Genomic DNA, 24,029 nt, shown 5'->3' on the forward strand with positions numbered 1-24,029 from the left:
TCATCCCCTTCTCCTTGTGCCCTCCATCTTTCCCAACATCAGGGTCTTTTCCAGGGAGTCCTCTTCTCATGAGGTGGCCAAAGTATTGGAGCCTCAGCTTCACGATCTGTCCTTCCAGTGAGCACTCTGGGCTGATTTCCTTAAGAATGGAGAGGTTTGATCTTCTTGCAGTCCATGGGACTCTCAAGAGCACCAGCCTCTCTAACTCCTTGCAAAAGGAGCATCTCTGATGACCTACAGTCAGCAAATAAATATTTTTATTTAGAATTTGGTCCATTGGCTGAATTGAAAATATGTTGACTTTTTACACCTGTTTTTCTGTTTTGTTTGAGATTACTGATATTTGATTATATTTGATTATTTTTAAGTATATTTTGTGGTGTTAGTTGCTTTGACCATCATTTGGTGGAGCGGCGGGATACATACTTAACAAGAATGGAAGAGGCTCCACATGGTGAAAATACTCTGTTCAATACAATTCCTGTTGGCCAGGAAGGAAGCATTTGAACGTTTCTGAGTGCTGAGCTGTGTGAGATGCATTTCCTTTTTTCCATATTTTGAGAACCTTGCTTTTTGGATTTTTATTTTAACAGAAGCTGGCTTTCTTCACTCCACATATGATCAGGGTCACTATATATTATTTAGGGTATGTTCAGGGGAAAAACGTGGTTCCATAGGGGAAAGATGCCATACTCAATTTGGTACAGTGCTAGATTTTTTTGGAAATCAAAGCTTTGCCTTCCTAGTTCAATGCTGAAAACTCGGCCTTGTACTGAAGCCGCCACTTCAAACTTTACAAACGAGCCGAAGCATCAGAACAAGATCTCGTGCAGCGCAAAGTTGTGAGAACAGCCTGCGTAACTTGCCCATGCACTCAAATAGTTGCAAATCAGCGCCGCCAGCCGAACGTCTGGAATGCCTCTCCGTTTGCGCAGTTCTAGGTGTTTTGCGCTCACTATTCTCTCGGATCGCCGTGTAAACAACCCCCGATCGCAATGTAAACAGCCCTTCCTCTTCCGATCCCTTTCCCTCCGACTCGTCCCGCCTCCTCCTCCGCGCTCCCGGAAACTACACTTCCCGCATCCCCTTGCGATCGGCACTCCGTTTCCTCTCCCGCCCGGGTGGGTCGGAGCAAGGAAGTTGCGCCGCCGACTCGTGTCTCCGCCTTTCGTTACGCGGTGCGCGCGGGGCTGCCGCCAGCCGCCACCATGCCGATGAAGGGCCGCTTCCCCATCCGCAGGACGCTGCAGTACCTGAGCCAGGGCGACATCATCTTCAAGGACGCCGTGAAGGTGATGACGGTGAACTACAACACGAGGGGGCCTCTCAGCGAAGGAGCCAGGTGAGCGGGGACCCCTCGAGCAAGGAGCCGCCCTCCGTCCCAGGGATTGTTGCGCATCTCTCCGCGCTCGCCATGCTGCTGAAGCGTTCGCTTCGCTCGGGGGCTGGGGAAGGAGCCCCAAGGCAAGCCGAGCTGCCCCCTGGCATAGGGGAACCGATAGATACGGGATTGGACTTGGTCCCGCGCAGACCATCCTCGTCCATTGCCTGCTCCGGTGCGGGATAAATCCGGAACAGGAAGACCTTCAGAGATGTCTACCCACCCACCTAGATAACTAGCTCCATTGCCTAGCTCCTCTGATACCAACAAGTTTCTTCCAATGGTCAACTGAAATCTGCCTTCCTGTAGTTCAAGCTCAATAGATTTAGTCCTGCTTTCTGGGCAGCTCCTGCCCACCTAGCAGTTCGAAAGCACGTCAGAGTGCAAGTAGATAAATAGGTACCACTCTGGCGGGAAGGTAAACTGTGTTTCCGTGCGCTGCTCTGGTTTCGGCAGAAGCGGCTTAGTCATGCTGGCCACATGACCCAGGAAAACTGTCTGCGGACAAACATTGGCTCCCTTGGCCAGTAAAGCGAGATGAGCGCCGCAACCCCCGAGTTGTTCGCGTCTGGACTTAACTGTCAGGGGTCCTTTACCTTTAATGTTCCTCAGCCTGCTTTGAGACTGCACAGTTTCCTCATTCAGTCAGATGAGGTAACAGCTTGCTGTTGTTATTGTTATTCCTTTCTGTGAACCGCTTTGAGGTTGTTGTTTTTTAACAATCAAGTGGTATATACATTTTATGAAACGAATAAAATAACACACAGCCCATCTTTCCTTCCAAGACCTTAATGTGGTGCATGCAGGCCACCCTTCCATTTTATCTTCACAACAACCCTTTGAAGTAACTTGAGCCAGTTTCCATCTCGAAAGCATCAAAGGGCTGAGCATGGCTTAGAACCAGGGCTGTCATCCTAGCTCAATATAACCACGGCATCATATTGGCTCCCTGTGGCTTTTATTTACACCACAGTAAATTTGTTACTCTTCCTCAGTGTTCATGGACATTTTGGTTTTTCAGCAACTGATTAACATGCCCACTGTTTTGGCATTGCTTATGCGGATATGTCTGCTATGAGACATGCTGGAGGGTGAGGGAAACTACCTCTGAGCTTGGGTTTCTGCCTCCTGAATCTGGTGCCTTTTCTCTCTCACACACAGAGCTGCCTTTTTCTCCTTTTCTTTGGCAAGAGTCTTAAGTTTCACTGAATTCATATTCTAAAAGGCTGAGTGCATCCACTGTCTTCCTTACTTTTCTCCTGCTCTTTCCACAGAAAATTTGTGTTCTTCAACATACCTCAGATTCAGTACAAAAACCCTTGGCTTCAGATTGTGATGTTTAAGAACATGACACCATCGCCATTCTTAAAATTCTATTTAGGTAAGTAGAATCATAGAGTTGGAAGAGACCACAAGGGCCATCGAGTCCAACCCCCTGCCAAGCAGGAAACACCATCAGAGCACTCCTGACATATGGTTGTCAAGCCTCTGCTTAACATGTTTAGCTTTTGTTGAAGTGCATTGGAATACCCTCTGCTTAGGCAAACACCTTCCCAAGACTGAGTTGACAGGTGGGCAAATAATGGGTAGCGCCACTCTCTAAAGGAGACGGTGTCTTCAGAGCATCCTGGTTGAGACAGCTGCCTGTAGATATCCTGTCATGCTCTCTCCTCTGCAGATACTGGAGAGCAAGTCCTGGTTGATGTGGAAGAGAAGACTAACAAAGAGATCGCAGAACATGTGAAGAAAGTTCTTGGTAAAAGCGAGTAAGTAAAACACACATACATACATATATGGCTCTGCTTGTTTTTGGCTGTAGAACCAAACTTTTGAGTCTACCCACTCAATTCGACTGGGATAAGGGCAATGTTTTAAATGCACACAAACATGCTATTAAAACTCCATCCTCCTGCAGGCTTGAGTTCTGCACCCTAAAATAAGCTTTCTGGTACGTAGCCCACATATCCTTTGTCATAAATGACCTTATTAGCCATTTATGGGCACCACTTGATGGCCTGAGAAGGCTGGAAAAAAATACCTTCATTCTTTAAATTTACAAAAGCCTGGTCACCTGGAGGCAATGCTTACTTGTTCCAGGTGATCTGCTAATTACAAGCTTACATTAGATGCTTATTGCGGATAAAGGTTTTGCAGCACTTCCCAAAGTGTTCACATACTGGGGAGCTTAGAGAATAGTCAAGCTTAGCAGTGATTAATGTTCATACAGTCCTAGGGTTACATAGCCCTGTGATGCTAGATGACTAGCACAGCAAACTTGGGGCAGCTTTAATACCGAGAGAAGCCCTAAGCACTCAAGGGCAGAACTATTATTACAGCAGTTATGTGTTCCCAGCAGTTTTGACATAAAACCTGAAATGAAGGGAGGCAGCATGTCAAACACCAAACAATCATCTGTGATAGAGGAAGTCATAGTTAACAATTATAATTTGCTATTAAATACATGAGGGGAGAGGAAGAACCATTAGCTTTCCAGGTTTGGGGACTTCTAATAGCCATAGCCAGTTTGGTCAAGAGAGTTGCTCTCCCAACATCTGGAGGAACACAGGTGCCTCAACTGTACTTTCAAGAATTATGTGTGAACTAGTTTGATTGTTGCAATGCATTGATCACTGTCTAGCACTTCTTGTCCTTACACCAAATTTCTTTCTTTTTATTTTGTAGGGAAACACTGCAGGGAGAAGCACAAGAGAAAATGAAGCTACGGCATCCCGCAACCTTTGGCCCCAAAAAGTACCACTTGCGGGAATGCATGTGTGAAATTGAAGGCCAAATTCCCTGCCCTGGTAAAGTGCCATTACCAAAGGAGATGACTGGGAAATATAGAACTGCCATGAAAGAGAGTGCTGCTTCCTAAGCCAGCTTTCTACAGCAGGGAGTAAAGCATTCAGACTGACAAGGAAGTGGGCATCTTAACACTGATGACAACACATTGGTCTTTTTACAAACCACCATTTAAGTAACAGAAAAATATCTGGACTTACTTAAAACAAGTAAGGATGACTCTTTTAAATAAATTCTGGAATTGTTCTTGTGATGGACTGGATTGTGAATATATATGTTTGCCATTTGTTTTTAAATCAAAGGAGAACACATCTTGGTCGAACCCTGGTTTAATGAATCGTGTGCTTTTTTTGTGTAACATACAACCATCCAAATACAGAATCCTGTCTATATGATATGTGCCTGGTCTTGGGAGGACAGGCTCCCCCTTCACTCAGATAGCTGCTCTTAGTGGCGAAGGCTCTGGATTTAACAAATCTCTGGATTATATGCAAGTTTTGGGTATGCTGCAGATCTGTAGGAGCAGTGGAAAAGGGCAGGGTATGGGTTATATTGTGTGCCAGCTTGACTTCCTAGAGATGCTTATGGTTAAACAGGATGTCTTTAAAAAGAAACAAGCTTTTAGTGTTTATAAAACAAATACATGCTTTAAAGAGTGACTAATGCCTGCTAAAGTCCCAGGCAACAAAGGTAGCTAAAAAGATCTCCAGTAGTTAGCTAGACTTCAGGGCTGGTCATTCTCCTTGCCTGTCTATCCAACTAGCATGAATGAGGCAGGTTTGTGTAATGTACACATGGCAGGAATTAAATTGCCACGGCACGGAAATTAAAGTTTAGAGTGAAGTAACAAAACTGAAGGGGACGCGGGTGGCGCTGTGGGTAAAAGCCTCAGCGCCTAGGGCTTGCCGATCGAAAGGTCGGTGGTTCGAATCCCCGCGGCGGAGTGCGCTCCCGTTGTTCGGTCCTAGTGCCTGCCAACCTAGCAGTTCGAAAGCACCCCCGGGTGCAAGTAGATAAATAGGGACCGCTTACTGGCGGGAAGGTAAACAGCGTCCCGTGTGCTGCGCTGGCTCGCCAGATGCAGCTTTGTCACGCTGGCCACGTGACCCGGAAGTGTCTCCGGACAGCGCTGGCCCCCGCCCTCTTAAGTGAGATGGGCGCACAACCCTAGAGTCTGTCAAGACTGGCCCGTACGGGCAGGGATACCTTTACCTTTACCTTTTAACAAAACTGAAACAGCCCCCAAACTACTTTTGCTGGTAACAGGTTGAGCTGCCCAATATGAAAAACACAAGAGCTACTGGGTGGAGGCGGTTTAGTCAAAATATAGTCTTTTCTATTCAAAACCATAGGGCCTTGAGAAAACTTGGCATTAAAATTTACTGCATTTCTCCCCAAGTTTTGGCTAAGGCTGTTCTTAGCTCCTTGCTAAATCTCAATAGGTAGATGTATCGCCTATACTATGAAGAGGCCCATTTGTAAATAAGAACCATTCTGTATTTTGTTACTTTATGTTTGTGCAAGAAAAAAGTATCATTTAAAGCTGATGTAAATCTGTTGATTACGAAGAAGCTTTATCTTCAGCCAACAACCAGTTCAGAGGTGGGTTGCCAACTTACAAGCAGGCGATGCTACACACCATTCCCTCTATTTGCAATGTTCAAGTTATAATTGCTGTTGCTATGTAGCTAAAATGGCACAATGCATAAGTTTACAAAAGTATTAATTTTGTTCTCAGGGGAAATCCTAAGGAGAGGACTCCCCATAGCCCAGTGAGGCCCATATACACACACTGGCCACAGAAGATGCTGAAACCTCAAAGGGAAGGGGCCTATTGATAGTGCATCAACTGACTTGGGCCTCTTATTTAACATGAGAAATAAATCACACATACAAACCAATATGTTATTTTATTTCTTCAAAGCTTGCAAATTAAGAGTAGTGCATGCAAGTGTATAAACGGATGTCTTTAATGTTAATTCTCACAATGGCATGGTTTTGTTCTGTTTCATAGTGTAAATTCAGTAGTACAAATGGAAGGCTGTCAAAATGTGAGTCTACCACCATCCTATCAAGAAGGCTAGTTACATTTCACATTGACTTGCAGTCATGGAGCTACAAACCAACATAGTTACTAGTAAAAATACATCAATACTATGTCTTTAAAGAGTATTAGACTACAGAGTACCTAAAAACAAGGCAGAATTGATGTAACAAGGAAACATATTTTAAATGTAAAAAAAACAACCACTGAAACATTCATTTTGGCTGGGATATACAAAGTATTCCAGTTAAGTCTGGTGTCTTGCTGCCTAGAATAAAGTATATAGATGGTTTTGTTTTAGACAAACCACTGCTCCTTAGCTGGTAGTCACATAAAAGCTGTGGTGCTTGCTTACTTTAGCTATATACATAAATTTCTTTATTTACTGCATTTTACTACACATCCGATATTAGCCTGTCCTGTTAGATTTGTTAGGTGCACCTGTTCTGCAAGCCCAAGCCCAGTTATTTCCAATTAGGAAAAAGAAAATGACCTTAAATTCTTAGGTCATCTGCCCTTACTACTCTTGCCCTAAGTGCTGTCCTCAGGTCTGTTTCCACAGGATGGCTCAACACAATTCTGAGTGCTTTTTAAACAAGCTGACATAGTTTTAGGCAATACTTTGTAAATCAAATTAATTTTGAAGCTGAGCTCATTTTCCTCCTACCCCGCCCCACCAAAGCTACCACTGAAACAGTTTTAGTCAATACTATGTATATTAAATTAGTTATGTAAATTAGCACATTCCTCCCAGCAGACAGAAAAATCAAATGAAAGGGAAACTAGAAGGAATGGGGTTTTTTCTAAATCGCCTAAAGCCATGCCCCAAATAAAGAAGATATATAGAATTGATTCTGTAAAGTGCTACTTTAACTCTTGACCATATTAAGCACCCCCCAAGTAACAATACATCTCTGTAAACATTTTTTCTGGAATCCCAACTTTTTCCTGGAATTACTGTTCAGGTTTAGAAATCCTGAACCAGCTATTAGTGTCTTGCTACTCCTGGATTAATCCCTTGTTTCTGTTTGTAGTATTTAAGCCAAAGCTTTTGAATGTGTGAAAATCTACATTTTTTTACACAGCAAAGCTAACTCAGGTCCCAACTGCTGGGCCTTTTCCCCACTCATGAATGAAGCAAAATTTGATTTCTACAAGCCCATAATAATCCTCAGGAGTCAGCTCCCATGTGTGACATTCAAATTGCTCTTCATTCTTAAAAAAAATAATCAAATGCGACCAAATCATGTTCATTCAGCAGAACTGAAACCAGAAATTGTTTGATAGCCCTTCAGTTACATACAATTATTTTTATACTTTCCCCAAAAATTCCATTTCATATTTTGAACTGGAAATATCCAGTGAGTAAAGAAATATCCAAAGGACATAATTAACCAGTTTTTTATATGGAAAAATTAACCACCCAATCCCAAGCTATGCTGCTTCACAGCTTCTAGTTTGACAGGGTACGGGCTTGCACAGACCCTCCACAGCAGTAATAGAAACTACACAGCAACAATGGCTGGTAGATTCAGCTCCCAAACATCTGAGCTTTGTGCTCTCCTGGAGCACACACCATGATCCCATTCTGAATTTATAAAGGGAACAGTATATTTTATATTCAAAACAGGTGTCAAACCTTGAGAGAGGTAGCTAGGTGTTGTTTAAAAACTGAGGGAAGGCCATCTTCACATGATCAGATCATAGTTGGCTAACAGTTTGCTTTTCCATTGAAATCAGACTTCCTCCCTTATAGTATATAACTGGTGCTTTCTCCCCCACCACACACACTTTGCATGCATATGCTGCAGTTATCATTTTAACAGTCATAGCATTTCCGCTAGCCAGGGAATTTTGAGAATTGCAACTTTTGAGAGAAAGCAACAAGAAAAATCAGTGCCCTCAACAAAAGGTGCTGTTCCAAAGGTTCGCTAGACAAAGCTATTAAAATAAAAAAAGCCCTGAAAGGCAGGTGATGGAGGGAACAGAAGTTCATTGGGGTTTACATTTTCTAAAACAGATATTATTTCTATAACATCACATCTACCCAAATCTACTTTAAAATCCCTTTATATTATCTTTTGTATTGCACAGTCAGATCATTGGCCTTGGTACTGTGCAGGTCACACTGCATCTCAGCAACCTGCTTTTTAACACTTGCCCTTAGCATATATGGCAGTTACACACATTTGCTAAAGGCACCATCTTATTTCATGCTTGACACAGAATTTACCAGACACTCTGGATCCCTTATTAGTGGAAAAGCCAGCTTTAGAAGGCCAGTCTGCAATACTGCAACAACCAAACACAGAGGGAAGGATTGTATTTTCCTGCACCTTAAAGCATCCATTTCCGTATTAGCCTACAGAGTTTACATCTGAAATAAAAGGAATGCCAAGAAGCATGACAATGTTAAGAGGTTAGGGTTGTGATAAAAACTGGTTGTGATACATTTTAGATTTGTAAATGTTCTGTGACACAGTTTTAGGTTATTACAAAATCATAATAGTGTGGACAGTATTAGCAAAGTCTGAATAATAGTGGAAATACCCACACCAAAGTGCAGACAATTGGAGTCAATCCCAAAATTCCCTCTTGCATTTTAATTCCACCTGCCCGCCTTTGCCTCTGGGACAGTCAGAGAACTGTAAAGTTGTATGTGCATGGAAACAGCAACTAGCTGGATTTCTCCTTCTGTTTTGCTAGTGTGCGTTTCAGTTCTTTCAAATTCTCAGTCAGCACCTCAACCTCATCCATCCGCCCGCTATGTTTGGCATCAAAAATATAAGCTTTTATATTATCTATCTGTTGGAGCAGTAGCTCCTCTTCTATGATGTCTTCCCTTGACACTTCATTATCATCATCCTCTTCAAAAGGATTCGTGGAGGAAGACATTTCCTCAAATGGATTTCCAGATTCCTGACGAGCTGTGAGCACACAAAATGGATTTCCAACAGCATCTTTAAAGGGATTCGGAGTACTGACAGCTACTCCATTTGCTTGATGACAATCCTCGTCGTCTTCAAATGGGTTATATTCTTTTTTATTACTGTGCAAGGTTTGGGTGGGCAAGGGAGCCACTGTGGAGGAATCTTCAGCAAAGGGATTATTGGGTTCCCTCTTTAGAGTGCTAATTACTGGCTCATCTTCAAAAGGGTTTATGGGAACATTTTTATTTTGCTCCATTGCGCTGTCATGCTCTTGGATCTCTAGAAATTGCCCAGGAAAGACTGGGCTCTCTTGCGCTTGGAGCTTGTCACCACCACATGGTGAAGATGCTTTAGAGGCTGGGTTACTTGTATTCTGAGTAGTATCAAGGTCCAAAGCCTGTGCTATTTGGTTTATGCTCTCCTTCCCAATCTCTAACTTACTGTGCTTCACATCTCTGAAATCCAGGGAACGTGTCCGTGAGTGTTGAGACATTCGTTTTTTATGTTCCCTCTCCCATTCCTTTTCACAAAGGATCTGCAATTGTTCTCTCTCCATCTCCTCCATCTCGGCTTGCCTTCTAGAAAGCTCAATGGCTCTGTCAGTTTGCTGTTGATCATATTCATCCTGAAGTTGTCGCAGGTTTTCCTGCAACATCTGGACCTCATCGAGACGATTTGCTTCTTTGGCTTGTTTAATAAAGGATGTTATATTGTCAATCTGCTGCAGAAGTGGGTCTGTGAGTTCCTGCTGGCGAGATAAGTTCGCAGTGGGCAGCCAACCTTCAGCTTTCTTTACTGCAACCCGTTTTGGCCAGGACACCTCACCGTTAGATGCTACCAAAGATCTGGAAGCATAGTCCATGTGCTTCTCCTCCATTCGTCTCTGCGTTTCAAGTGTTGCCTAATCACAAGTAAACAAACAAACCAATAAATAAAGCAGGTGTGGAAATAACATCTTAAGTTGCAAAGGATTAGTTGTATTCGTTTGCTAATATTTGCATTATATAGAAGTATGCCCCACTTTTTTCATTGAACATGGCATACAAGACTTTCAACAGGATATTAAAGAGCCACTAGTTTTAATCGACATACAGATATAAAACAACTCTTAGAAAGGCGTCTCAGTACTGACTGAAATATTCACCTGTCTCTCCATCTGAAGTTTTCTGTCCAGTTCTTGTTTCCTTTTCTCTTTCAATTCTTCATATTGCTCCTGGGTTGGTAATGACATCAGACCAAGCAATTTTTCCTGAGGAAATGTTTTCAAAATATTGTTTTTTAAAAAGGGATGGACTATCAAGCTCCCAAATTTATTCAGAAACAGGAAGCTGCACAAAACACATAATATATCATAGTTATACTTACATTTGTTTTGGGGGGGTTGGGGGGGCAAATTAAACATTTCTCCATCAAATATGAGTGGGACGCGGGTGGCGCTGTGGCTTAAACCACAGAGCCTAGGACTTGTCAATCAGGTCAGCGGTTCGAATCCCCGCAATGGGGTGAGCTCCCATTCCTCGGTCCCTGCTCCTGCCAACCTAGCAGTTTGAAAGCACGTCAAACTGCAAGTAGATAAATAGGTACCGCTCCAGCAGGAAGGTAAATGGTGTTTCCGTGCACTGCTCTGGTTCGCCAGAAGCGGCTTAGTCATGCTGGCCACATGACGTGGAAGCTGTATGCCGGCTCCCTTGGCCAATAAAGCGAGATGAGCGCCGCAACCCCAGAGTTGGTCACGACTGGACCTAATGATCAGGGGTCCCTTTACCTTTACCTTCAAATATGGTCAAGGCAGCTTACAATACAAGAAGTTGGTTCAAAAACAAGTCAAGTGGAATTCTTTTCAGGAAACAGGGCATACCTGGCTCCCCTATGCACTACAGCTCCCTGTGCTCCCCCCCCTGCAAAAAAGGCTGCTTCTGAACATTGAGGGGCTTCTGGGATGGTACAGGATGGGGTGTGGGTGGGGTCAGCAGCATGATGTGAAATTTGGAGGAATTCAGCAGGGCTGTCTCCCATGCAACTTTTCCACTCATTCAGCCCATCTCTGGACCAAAAGCATTAAAATTAATAAATCAACTCAGCTAAAAAGTTTTTAAAAATATAATAGTATCTGACACCTAAAAGACAAAAGCTTAAGCGCCAGAAAAAAGGTATCTGGGGAGGATATTATAAAGGAGCTCTGCCTCTTACACCCACCAAATCTCTTAGGGTAGAGGCACCTGGAGTGAAGCTCCTAATTATCTTAGCTTGCTTTTGTAAAATAAAAAATAAAAAAAATCACCTTTCAACCTAAAAAATCCCCAATGTGACTTACAAGTCAATATTAACATAGTGGTGTGTCAGCTAAAAGGCAAGAGGAAAAGAATGAAATATTACACTTCTGCTTAGTTCTGGGGTTCCTGCTACCACTGAGCCCGGGGTGGGGCAGCCCCTTCCCAGTATATGTGCTCCCAGGCAGCACCAAAAGCAACTTTTCACTAGGAAGTGTGGCTTCTCCTTTGCACATGCTAGATGGAATGTGGATCCTGGCTCATCTGTTAAAAATTGGAGCAGTCAAAGAAGATGATAAAGACTCTCACCAACTCTGATGTTCCTACTATCACTGATTTGGGTCACTGAGCTGTGAGGCTTACAGTGCAATCCTATGCACGTCTACTCAGAAGTAAGCCTCAGAACAAAATCTACTTTACTCCCAGGCACAAGTGTATAAGATTGCAGTCTTAATTATGCATTGGGTTAAGTCACGGGTTTGTTTGTCTGTGCCTCTCTAAAGCCCAAATGCAACATGGGTGAAGTCAGCTTCAATCTTACATAAAGTACCAGTGTTTCAATCACTGTGACTCAAGTAACTTTCAAATACTTTTAGTTAGCTAAAAGTAAAGCTAGCTGCCTGGCAAGCAAGCAAGATTATCTCTATCCTGGTAAGCAAAAGGAATTATCAAAGTTAAAGAATACATTCCAGTAGAGCAACAGAACTTGAGAATGTGGAACAAGGCTGGTAAAGAGTGCAGCCTGGTGAGACTCTAAAGGCCACAGAGAGAGGCATTTGGCCTCCAAACCTTAAGTTTCCCACCCCTAACTTAGACCATCCTGAAAATATTTATCTGCAACATTTGTATGTCATATTGTGTCCTGTATACCTAAGAGCTACTCCTCCCTCCTAGATGACCTACCTGAACAAAAAGTGTGGCTGAATATCTGATCATTCTCTGAAGCTGCAATGTTCGGGGATGAGGTTGTGGTTCTTCATTCAGTCCCAGAGTCAAAATCTTCTTGCTGAACCCAAAAACCACAAGTGTATCAGCAATACGAACTTAACAGTCAACTATGAGCAATATGTAGGCATATGAAATAGTCTTCCTAATTATGTTGTCCCAGTTACAATAATATAAATTGTTGGTAACTTTTTTTAAATGGACAGTTTAGCATTGCTTGCAGTACACACTTCATCACAGTATTTTGTCACTGACATTCATGAACTCTCCAACAACGGGACTGTATTGTCATGCGCACGCACAGAAAAAAATGCACACTGAAGCGTTTTCCAAAGTAGCCCAATCAAATCAGTTTTACTTCTTTTGGGCACTGACTGATTAAAACGTACTAAGTCTTTGAGCCATATATTTCCCAACTAAGATCACAATACAAACTACATTCAAAATTTATTGACTGAAATTTTTTGTCTTTAAGTATGCTTGGTCTAAGGCAATTCATATTAATTTACTTATACACCACCACCTTCAAAATTGATTTCAAGGCAGTCTGCAACAATATAAAAAGATTAAGCACAAAAATCAAAATACAAATGCAGAAATCCCCTCTTTTGAGTTCCGTCACTTACCTTAGAGCATCTATTAACTCATACATTTTTTGCACCTCCATCCTAAGACTGTTAGCATGTTCCAGACTGTAAGTTGTCTCCCCAACACTGGAAGAAAACATGCATTGTTACCACAATTACCTTGGCAAGTGATTTTGCTGAAGCCTACACCAGTGCACCAGTTTCAGCAAATGTGTTTAGAAACGAGGCAGAGTTCCATCATCAAAACTGAGCCAAGGCCCTACGTTAAAAGCTTGCCATGGTGGCACTTTCTAGGTATGACACTTTAAGCACAAGAAGTTGAAAATGTGTTCTTCATAGTTAGCAAGAAGATGAAACCTCAGAAGCTTGGGACAGATTTATTTCAAAGGCTCTTCTTTGGGGGTAACAAAGGCAATGTTGCATGTGCAGACACTTATATGATAGCAAGCAAGATTGCTCAGGCCTGCCGATACCATTGAGTTTCACAACATCCAACACACACACAAACATACTTTACAAAAACAACAAAGTTAAAGCACAGAGAGAAAAACCCTATGTAGCATCTTTACTAACTCAGAAATGTGGAAATATTCCTCTGACAGTGCTAACACAGGAAGCATTAACAATACTTTTTTACATTTATTATCTGAAGGACAGTTCATACTTTTGGATAATGTAAAAATTGCTTACACAACAACAATTTTACATATCAGTTTTGTGTGATGAATAACTTGCAAGTGAAGAAGTTCTCTTGTTAAAAGACCTGTTACTGGTCCCATCTCAGATCAAACTATTGAGCACTGGGCTTTGCACTGAATTTTATTTTATTTATTAAATTTCTATCCTTCATCCAAGGATCACAGGGTGGTTTCCAATGTAAAATTGTAAAACGAAAAAGTCAGTTTACCACAGAGAAAAAGTAGGAGCACAGGATAAGGGCAAATTCAGACAATACATTTGTGTATGCACCACACAAAGCTGGTGAGGTTAAAAATAACCTCAGAAGGACTTCACAGAATCTGGAAGTGACATCTGTGTTGGGTCATAGTCTGTTAATATGACAAAAATTCTAGGTAACCAATTTGATCCATTGCGGGGGGGGGGGGATGAAAGCAATAGTAGGGTAATAACTTTATCAAGACCGAAGTAGCAAGCTAGCTTTCAAGTTCGCCAGAATTCTTTAGAATGCATCTTGAGCATAATGTGGAGGGGAATAAAAGAATATTGATTTTTCTAATCTGCTGACTGGAGCTTATGCATCATGCCCACAAGCATCCTCCCATCCCTCACAATTTCCTTTTTCTTTATATCCAGCCATTAATATGAAACTACAACCAGGCTTTAATGATGTGTGTGTCCTTCTTTCTTCAAGAAAGAAACAAGCTTCTTTCTTCTTGAACATTAAATATTAAAGACATATTTATTAAAAATGAATAGGCTTACTTTAATGATTCCGCCATCTTTATGTATTCTGGGGCCTTCTGGTCAACCTTTTCCATGCAAAGTCGGAGTTTCTTTTTTAATCAATAAAATTAATAGATTAAAATAAAGTTATTTATAGCAACAAATCAGATACACAATTGCTTCACATGCCTTCAATTTTTCCTGTCCTCTGTGTGTAACACTTAATATTTGGTAGTAGTTGCTATCCAGAGAATCAAGATATATTCTTTCGGGAGACCAGGTCTCAGATTTTAAATGTGGAACTCCATATTTTAAAACCATTTCTAATTAAGCTCAGTTTCGAAAGCAGTTTGAAAGCACGTCAAAGTGCAAGTAGATAAATAGGTACCGCTCCGGCGGGAAGGTAAACGGCATTTCTGTGTGCTGCCCTGGTTCACCAGAAGCGGCTTAGTCATGCTGGCCACATGACCTGGAAGCTGTACGCCGGCTCCCTCAGCCAATAAAGCGAGATGAGCGCCGCAACCCCAGAGTCGGCCACGACTGGACCTAATGGTCAGGGGTCCCTTTACCTTTTTTATTAAGCTCCCTAAGACTGCAATTTTAGCCCACTTACCTGGAAGTAAGATCCACTGAATTCAGTAGGACTTACAAGTAAACATGGTTCAGATTGCACCTCTGTTAAGGTAATATTGTCAATAACTGGTCTATCATCTGAAAAGTTACAAAACCAGTTTACGCTGAGGCCATAAGGCAACTGGAATATTTTAATCAATTTATTGGCATGCTTAGATGAGTAAGTTGTATCCGTTAATAGCCAGGACCAGAACTGGATCTGGGCTGTATCAGAGCAAACAGTTTCAGTGTATAATTTTCATACATCTTTTCTCAGCCAACCCAACTTTAAAAGAAACCCACTTAAAAATACCAGGTTAAAACTTTATTTAAAACTATAAAGTTAAACTTAGTTCCTCTTTCCTATTCCTTAGAAGTATTTAGCTGGAAGTTACATGTCATTGGAACAGGCCTATCTTGTTTTTAAGATGAAGAGCACCTAGTATATTGTACAATAATAATAATAGTAATAATACTGCTTAAGTTATTGATAACTGGAAAATCCCACTTCACTTCCAGTTCCTGTTTATTTAGTGTCATTTTACCTCATAAAGTTTCACGATGTCTGGTGTGTACTCTTTCTCATCAATCTGTTGCTCTTTTTTCAGCAGTGTGTCTTTACAATGTCTACAACAGCGGATGCGATCGTCATCCTTTTCATCCAAGACAGAGCTCACACTGCTCACACTACTGATGCTGCCACGGCGAGAGCCCTGAATGCTGTTGGGTGAGCAGTTTGGGCTAGTATGAGAGGCCAAGGCTTCCTTGCTAGCAGTGGTGAGTTTGCCTGGAATGATAAATCCAGAAGATATAATGGTCACAAGCCAATGGTCCAACCAACAGAACGCTGGTCTTGAATATGGGTTCAAAAATTCAGTTCAGCTCAACTCCAGTAACTCATCATAAAAAGGAAATATCAAGTGCCAATTTTATAGCATAGTTGCTAGAAAGAACTAAATCAGGACCCCCACATCACCATCTTTAGCCTTTAGAGCCCTTAAGTGATGTTTATGTTCTAGATAGCCATTTATTAAAAAAATGTAAATCCAGGATTTACAGAAAACCTCCTATAACCATCCCTACCTGCCTGAAGCTGGTGCTGAGTGGGCCTTGCCCCCCCCCATGCTTCTCAGCTCCACAGACCCCCCCCCCAACCTGAGAAAGTTAGTTCCGGCATCAGAGACATGGGTCCAAGACATCTATACCAGTGTACTCACTTGCAAATGGGAGGCTGACCAGTTCCATGCATTTCTTGCACATGATAGACCCACAAAGGCGGCAGTGGTGACGTCTGTTCCTTATGCTGAACTTGTTACCACAGTCCGGACAAAATGGCACATCCTGATCATTAACCCAAGGCACAACAGACTTCTCTATTGCTGGAATAGAATGAGAAAATCTACTGAACATCACTAATGAAATCCAAATTAGCAAAGGTCGAACATGCTTGCACCTACCTCTTATCTTTGCAGAATCTGTATTGGTTCGGTCAAAGGATGTAAGCTGTAAAAATATTAAAACCAGAGGTCTTAATGCAAGTTTGCTACTAGAGAACTCTTTACAACAGTTCAGCACAGGACTCAAAAATATTACAGTGTCTGCTTTCCTAAATTTATTTTGCTAAAATCAGTATCTTTCCCTGAGCATTCCTTTACGTCACTTATCTTGGTATTGGGCAGATGTTATTGTCCTTCTAACAGAGAAGGAAAAAATAAAAAAGCCTCAAAATTAAGAGCTGAATGCCTATAATACAGTGTCCCTAATCCCCCACCTCCCACAACTACTTCAAAAGGATACTATGGTCAACAATATCAAAAGTTGCAAAGAGACCAAGGCAAACAAACGGGGGTCACTCCCCAGCCATCTCTCTTCCAAAAATGTCTTCTACCAGAGCGACCAAGGCAGTTTCAAGACTACAACCAAGCAATATTTGAAGACATGTGGAATCCAAAGGATTCTAATCCACCTATTTGTCAGTTCACTTGAAACTGTGAACCAAACAAAACTATTCTCCACACATCAGAAGCAATACTGTAGTAGCATATAGTTTAAAATGAACTTTCACACATTTATGTGAAAAATGCAAGAGTAACCCATTTACCTTTTCTAACCTGATTATTAACTTATTGACTTCCACAACATAGTGATCAATTCTGGCTGCTCTGTGTCTCTTAAAATCAGAAAGATGGCTCTTCGTAGCACCTGGTAAGAAACACTGTTAGAAAACTTGCCAAAGTCATTCAACTCTATATTCTTAGTTAAAAGGCAGTTTAACATGTTGTTATTCCTCTCTCACTCTTAGGCTGAAATTATATGTTAAAAAATGAAAGATGCTTTCATCATAGTGTTCTGTGTACATGTGTAACTACATTCTGTTGTGATCTTTATTGATGAAATACTGCTCTTTATTTCTGCCTATATGATTTCAGAAGACAAAAGCAACAACATTCCCTGGCTACTACAAGCTACTAGAGTACAATCCCATACATATTTAGTTAGAAACAAGTCCTACTGAGTTCCATCAGGCTTACTCCAAGGTAAGTGGGTACAGGATTACAGTCTCCATCTCTCAATTACTGGTCAAGCCCAACTTACTAAAAATATTTTTTTTTCACATACTAGCATGCCACAAGTTCTTGCAGTCATGGTGCAGCTTCTTACATTAAAACAATAAATGGCACAACACTATTACATACTTTCTATTTGCACTGCAATGTAATCCTAGGTCTCAATCAAATACAAAACTAAGCAAAAATGTTTAAGAGCAAAGCAAGCAATTAAGCAATAGAGCTTAAGTGTGTGTATAGTTTTGCACTGGATTGTGGCCCTAGTGTTTCATGTATATCTTCTATTTAAAAGATCTATTAATTCCTGACAACTTTGCATCATTATGCATAGATTCCAGTGGAGATCAGGGGGCTTCCCAGTGAAAGTTGTGCATTATTTGCATCATTCTTGACTGTTTACCTAATTCTTGGGGCTCCCACATATACGGATCCACTCCACCATAGCTGTAAGACTCATATCGTTCCTGAGGCCCTCCATCAGTTCGGTCATCTTCTCGTTTCAACAATTTATTCTTTGCTTTTTTAGCTTTTTGGACCAGATCTGAAAGAAGATCAAATGTTACATATTACACACACACACAAACACTTATTTCAGCATCCTTGTAAGAGTTACCCATCTTCTTCCAAACCTCCTTGAGGTATTTGCCTCTAGGACTTTGAGCAATATAAGTGACCATTCTGCCTCCCACCTTCTGCATCTGTTGACACCAGAATCATGTTTTACCTTCTCAAAGGAATGCAATTACAAGTTTGGTGGGGGGAAGTCCTGACGGTGAGAAGACCTGTGTAAAGGCTTCACATAAGAATACAATCCCAATAAAATACTTCTACCTGGCTCAACCTGACGAGAATACAAATGTGCTAGTTAATCAGTCAGTCCAATTATTGGCACCTCAAAGGAATGTTCTGTATCCGGAGACAGCCTTAATTTGGAAAGCAATTTGTGAAACAGAACACCAGACACAGTAAAATACAAGAGCACTTTATAAAGGTAGAACAATGACGCATTTAATAACCCTTCAAAGAACTGGGAAACAACTTGTAACAAGTGTAACAACAATTAGCACTTCAACACAACTGCTTGCTTTTACAATTCACTGTGAACTGACTACAGAGTTCTTGGCTATTTAAACAGGGAAAAGTACCCCATAATTAGTGATTGAACGCATTACATTTCTTTTGTATTTTTATAGCTTAAGCTATTATTCAGCTCTTGCTACTAATTTGTATATTCAATGGCTGAAATGGTACGACTGCTAAGCTCTAGTTCCCATGCCATTCCCAAAAGACACTCTCAGTGTTTGAAAGCATCATTGACCAAAGGTGGATACGGCAAAATCACTATGACAGTCAGGAGTACTCCTGAACTAGAAGCAATATGGCTGCGTATATGTCCTTGGGGGCAGAAATATGTGCAAACCCTTAAGGTACACTTTTTTCCTAAGTAAGTGTAACAGCTGCTAACACCAGCAAGACCATAATAACATTGTTCTGTAAGGCCTTCCATAAGGAATTGTACACTAAAATCAAATCCAAATTATGACATCAAGATGTATTTAATCCTTAGTAAATGCTAATTAAATTCTTTTAATAAAGGAAAGATTCTCCAAAGTTTTGAATAGCTAAAACATTTCAAGATTTTGTAACCCTGTATCAGGTTTTCATGGCCTAAAGACAGTTGTGCTATCAGAATGAAAATTCTGCATTTGTAACCAACTTTCTACTTTGTATAACTGAACATTATTTGCATTTCTATTCTTCCTAATGAAATTTTGTGTAACTCAGAAACACATACACTTCTACATATAATATTTTCTGAGAAAATATATTACTAATTATGCAAGCCAAATGATAAATATGGTGGATAGTTATATTTTACATCATAACAGTCAGCAGCTACTGCCTTCCTTACTTTTAAGTTGTCCTTTAACATCTTTGTCTTCACTTGAATGTTCTTCTTCATAATGAGACTGAAGCTGATAAAACGATTGCAGATCCTTCAGACAAAGGGGGCATAGAAAACCCTCCCTCACCTCCCCGGGGTCATCAAATGGAGGTGTGTAGCTTGTTGCCATAGTGGTCCAAGGACTCCAAAGATACTGACACACTCCAGGTCTCAGCAGCAATGGAACAATGGCATGCCATTCATCACTAGAGAAGTAGGCTAATAGCAAGAAAGTAGCTTTTGCTCCTGTTGCTTGTGCAAAACATTGCCCTGAAAGAGATCCAGGAACAGTTTTAAATAAGATGACCTGTTTAACTCAGTAACTTTCTCTAATATTTTATTAAGTCTTATGTACTTCCTTTATTTATAAATTTAGCATATACACCCAATGGTAACATAATTAAAAATCACCATGTATCATATCCATTTCATAAATAAATAAATAAGTCATGTACATTTGATAAGTATGTCAGCTTAAAAAATTAATAAACACTGGCAGTAATTAGGATGCTCTAGAAATACCTTATGAAAGTGAAAATTCCATCTAAGTCTATTAAACAAGCCTAATGTAGAGTATATTGCATTCAAAATGCAAATCTTGTTTCTTTCAAATTATCAACGTCCACAATTTTAAAAAACTAATCCTCATATAAAACCTATCATAATACATATGAACCAACAGATCTTTTAGTAATCCTTTAATGGTACACTTTTTTCTTTAGTAGACCAAGCAAGCTGCTGCTATGGAGTTGAATCCAGCTAAGTCATTGCATGAGCAGAAGAACTGCTGCTTGCACAATTACAATTCCTTTCTCCTCCCCCTATGCCCAAATCTGCTTGAGAGTTGGGCTAAAACCCTGAGCTGTTTTGGGTGTGTGGACTTACATTGGGGCGGGGGGAGGAAGTGGAAGTTAAATTGCACAGGAGGACCTCATTCTATTTGCTGGATACAACCCATGGAATTTTATTTCATGTCTCCTTTTATTATTTTGAATCAAGACAAAAAAGGAAGAGCTATCTCAAGAGTAATGCACTTTTTTGTTAACACCCAATGTGTTTCAGCCCAAATAGGCTTTCCTGGGAGGTTTTCTGTTTACTTGGGAGAGTTCAAAAACATTTTCAGAAATCACTGGAAAGCAAAATGGGCAGCAATGTGTTGGGCATTGATACTGTTGGCTTCTGGATATTGGTTTTCCTGTTTGTTTTGTTTTTTAATTGCTTCCTTCTTTTTGTTTGTGGCCTTGAATCCATTAACCAGTTTTTAACAGCAACCTTTATGGGGGCTTTTCGGAGGCTCACTGAAATCCTGTGACCAGCCTAAACCTTCCTAAAACTTTACAGTATAATCCTGTGTGTATGTGTTGTATGTAGGAGCTTTAACTGAGAAGAAATTCCCATTGAGTTCAATGAAATTTTCTCTCAAGTGTACACAGCCTAAATGACTCTGAAATATGAAGGCAATACACACACATTTTTGCCAGAACTTTGCTTCCCTTAGATAAAATGTGAAGCATGGGGCAGGATGGGGAAGCCAATTAAAAGAAACCCATGTGTATAAGCCAAGTGAGCCTCCTCAAACATGTTTGGGATGAGGTTAACATTTTGTCTTGTCTAGTAAACATTCAGCACTTTTGAACAGCTCCATCCAGGCCATTAACTAGACAAGACAAACAAGGCAGTTAGGGTGGGGAAGATTGGCAAGTGCAAAAGGAAAGGAATGCAAAGGAGAGGAAGAAGGGGGTGGGCTGTGTACAAGCTTATCGGTTGTTCTCCAAAGCAAAGTATTTGCACAATATTTGACTGCTTTATCAATAAACATATTCCTACTCTGTAAATTTGGGCTGTGCTTAAGTCATCCTTCACCCCAGCAACCCACCCACTAGCACAATGAGACCTTCCTCTCTCTCTTCCTGGTCCCTCACCAAATGTGCTGTGGATGGGAGAACTCCAAGAACAGCATGCAAGGGGAAGAGAAGGGAGATTGTTCCATCTGGCACGCAGAAACGACAGAATGACAGCCTTATTGCACCCATGGAGTAGAGGTTATGCTCAATGTGGCAGCAGTGGGGGCAGAACAGCAGTATGACTTTGAGACAAGGCTAAACAAACAGCCCCACATCCTCTTTCATCATGCTTCTCTCTACATGTGTTGAACACAACTAAAGGGATATGGTGGAGAAAAAACCAGGGTGGTATAAGGAACATCCAGGTTTGATTAGCTCAACATAAAAAGGTATAATCTGCTACAAGGTGTTTGCTTGGTGAGAAAAGGTTGGCTAAGGGTTAGCTGTGTTATCTGTATGGTTAGTAGGAATGCAGAGTGAGGCTTGCAAAAGAAAATTGCTATGGATGTACTTGTGAGTGGTTACTGAGGTAGGGGAAGCATAGGTGCGGATTTCATTTCAATTATTTTGTTTAATTGCTAATGATGCTGTATATATGGAGTTTTATTGTATTACTGCATTTTTTATTTGTAATGGGTTTTTTTAATTTAAGGGAAGATTTTGTTTTCCTGTTAATCATGCTGCTTTAAATGTATATTCTGCACTTTACTTTGCAATGTTTTAATTTGAAATGTTCTATTTGATGTTTTAAGGTAAGTTTTACACCACTTTAAGATTGTTTCAAAAATAAATATAAAGCAGAATAGAAATGATTTAAATAAAATTAAAAATGCACATTGACAGAACTAGATATTAAGGCAAGATACCAATTCACTGTTTCAAAGGAATCATAGCCTGTAAGCCAAGAATAGTTCAACTAAGAGAGATCCATTAATACTTCAACACACAAACACCGACTCCCTCATCAACTTAGCATTCTGTGTAATTGGGCTATCACACAAATCACGGCGCACACTCCATTTTCTTCAGATCATTGTTATAATCCAGCCCCCTGTGACATGTTTGTTACAAGCCAGTTGGAATCTCCCAATTACTTCCCCCATACAAATCATCAGAACAAAAGAGAAAGGGTTGAGTCTACACCTGCAGTATAATAAATAGCCTGTACCACTTTGGACTGCAGGCAAATGGTCGGTTTAAAAAGACTCCCTGTAAACAGAAATCCATCACATCAGGGAAAAAGTTTTAGGACAACCCTTTGCTTGCTAGATTGGTCTTCTATCAGGAAGGGCCTTTTCCCACCGGGGAGCATCCAAAAATCCAATCCTTCACCCTCAAACTGAAGTGGTGCATTCCACCTTGGCACGCCACCACCTCAAACCTGCTCCTTGTAGGCGAGGCCCGAGATGCTGTTCCCTCCTGGTTTGGGCATGCGAATCAGGCCGCACACCCACACAGCTGGCCCAGGCACCTCTCAGAAACAGCAGGCGGGGAGGTTTCCTTTTGTTCAAGCAGGATTCCTGCACAGGCAGCAACAGCTGCCTGACAGGTGATGCAGAAAGAGGTTGGGGTGGTTTGGTTTTTAATCTCCTTAATCTCTTCGCATCACACAGCTGTGAAAGGCGAACACACACATGCCAACCTGTCAGGGAAAGGAGCGGCATCCCTTGGGACCAACCAGCGTCCCTCTTATCTAACCCCAGACGTTTAAAAAAAACGAGTGGAAAGGAGCCAACGCGGGGCAGGAAAGAGGGGCTCGCTGCTTTGGGCAGTTGGGGGGGGGCGACCGAAATCCTTATCGACATCCTGAGGAGGAACTCCAGCTGCTGCCGTGGCCTTGCTGGAGGAGGGGGGCGTCTTCCCCCCCAAACAAACACACCCGCCGCTCCCCATGAAGAGGCAACCCCAAGAATATGGACGAGAACTACTGTATGGGAAGGGAGGGCGAGGGGGGGGACCCAAAGCGACGTCTCCACACACACACAACCCCGGGAGCCGCCTCGCCTGACCCACCCCGGTACCGCAGAGACCCCCCGCGACATCCCCCCAAGTGGGACGGAGGAGGCCACCTCACACCTGCGCGAGGGGCGGCGGCTTCCCTCCCCGCCCGAGGAGGAGGTGGCCTCAGTGACGGCACCTGAAGGGCCGAATCCCGCCCCGACTGACCTGAGGGGAGAGGGGGCCTCCTCCTCGCGCGGGCGGCAGCTGGGCGAGCGCCGAGGCACCGATGGCGCGGGTGGGAGGGGCGGCTCTCCGCCGAGGCGGTGGCGGTGCGGCAGGGAGAGGGCTGGGGGTGTCGAGCGCCGAGCAATGGATGGGATGGGGAAAGGGAGGGGCTCCGGATCGCTCCGCGGCGGGCGCGAGGGAGGGAGGGAGGGAGGAGCTTACGCGGCGCGAGGAGGCTGTTGCGGCATCTCCTTCCGAGCTGGAGACTCCTCCCCGCTTTCAGGATAGAGAAATAGTAGAGCCCGGAAAGGGCAGCGGGGAGGAGCTGTTGGCGCTGGAACAGCTGCTCAGTAGGAGGAAACGGGGTGCAGCCGGTTTGCAGCTTCTTAGCTGATTGGGGTGGGCGGGCAGGTACTCCCCTGGGCAGGGCCGGGTTTAGGTTTGATGAGGCCCTAAGCTACTGAAGGTAATGGGCCCTTTATATGTCCAGCTGTCCTTTGTCAACAACAAATTGTCGCTGGTTTTTGTGTTG

At 42.1% G+C, this 24,029-nt stretch overlaps 2 protein-coding genes across 2 annotated transcripts; one reads left to right on the forward strand and one right to left on the reverse strand.

The window, feature by feature from the left end:
* Positions 1–1,155: 1,155 nt before the first annotated feature.
* MRPS25 (mitochondrial ribosomal protein S25) lies at positions 1,156–4,436 on the forward strand. The gene is made up of 4 exons (XM_053378073.1): positions 1,156–1,342; positions 2,656–2,762; positions 3,060–3,147; positions 4,064–4,436. The coding sequence occupies exons 1-4, from the start codon at positions 1,209–1,211 to the stop codon at positions 4,254–4,256; spliced, it is 522 nt and encodes a 173-aa protein (XP_053234048.1). The 5' UTR covers positions 1,156–1,208; the 3' UTR covers positions 4,257–4,436.
* A 1,642-nt stretch (positions 4,437–6,078) lies between these two features.
* On the reverse strand, positions 6,079–23,624 carry RBSN (rabenosyn, RAB effector). The gene is made up of 11 exons (XM_053378072.1): positions 23,498–23,624; positions 19,455–19,757; positions 17,943–18,083; positions 17,077–17,177; positions 16,193–16,478; positions 15,521–15,762; positions 14,403–14,473; positions 12,999–13,085; positions 12,331–12,433; positions 10,302–10,406; positions 6,079–10,058 (listed from the first exon to the last, which is right to left on the reverse strand). Exons 2-11 carry the CDS (start codon positions 19,615–19,617, stop codon positions 8,904–8,906), a joined length of 2,454 nt encoding a protein of 817 aa, XP_053234047.1. The 5' UTR covers positions 19,618–19,757; positions 23,498–23,624; the 3' UTR covers positions 6,079–8,903.
* Positions 23,625–24,029: the final 405 nt, after the last annotated feature.

Source organism: Podarcis raffonei, chromosome 2 (genome assembly GCF_027172205.1).
Source record: "Podarcis raffonei isolate rPodRaf1 chromosome 2, rPodRaf1.pri, whole genome shotgun sequence".
NCBI lineage: Eukaryota > Metazoa > Chordata > Lepidosauria > Squamata > Lacertidae > Podarcis > Podarcis raffonei.

Excerpts from the sequence above, each read along its gene's own strand:
- MRPS25 (XM_053378073.1), top strand. The coding sequence starts at position 1,209 with ATGCCGATGAAGGGCCGCTTCCCCATCCGCAGGACGCTGCAGTACCTG. Across the intron at positions 2,763-3,059 it reads ATTCTTAAAATTCTATTTAG|ATACTGGAGAGCAAGTCCTG; the intron begins GTAAGTAGAATC and ends TCTCCTCTGCAG. Across the intron at positions 3,148-4,063 it reads AAAGTTCTTGGTAAAAGCGA|GGAAACACTGCAGGGAGAAG; the intron begins GTAAGTAAAACA and ends TTTATTTTGTAG.
- RBSN (XM_053378072.1), bottom strand. The coding sequence starts at position 19,617 with ATGGCAACAAGCTACACACCTCCATTTGATGACCCCGGGGAGGTGAGG. Across the intron at positions 18,084-19,454 it reads TGTTAAAGGACAACTTAAAA|ATCTGGTCCAAAAAGCTAAA; the intron begins GTAAGGAAGGCA and ends ATCTTCTTTCAG. Across the intron at positions 15,763-16,192 it reads GGTCAGCCTCCCATTTGCAA|GCAAACTCACCACTGCTAGC; the intron begins GTGAGTACACTG and ends TTATCATTCCAG.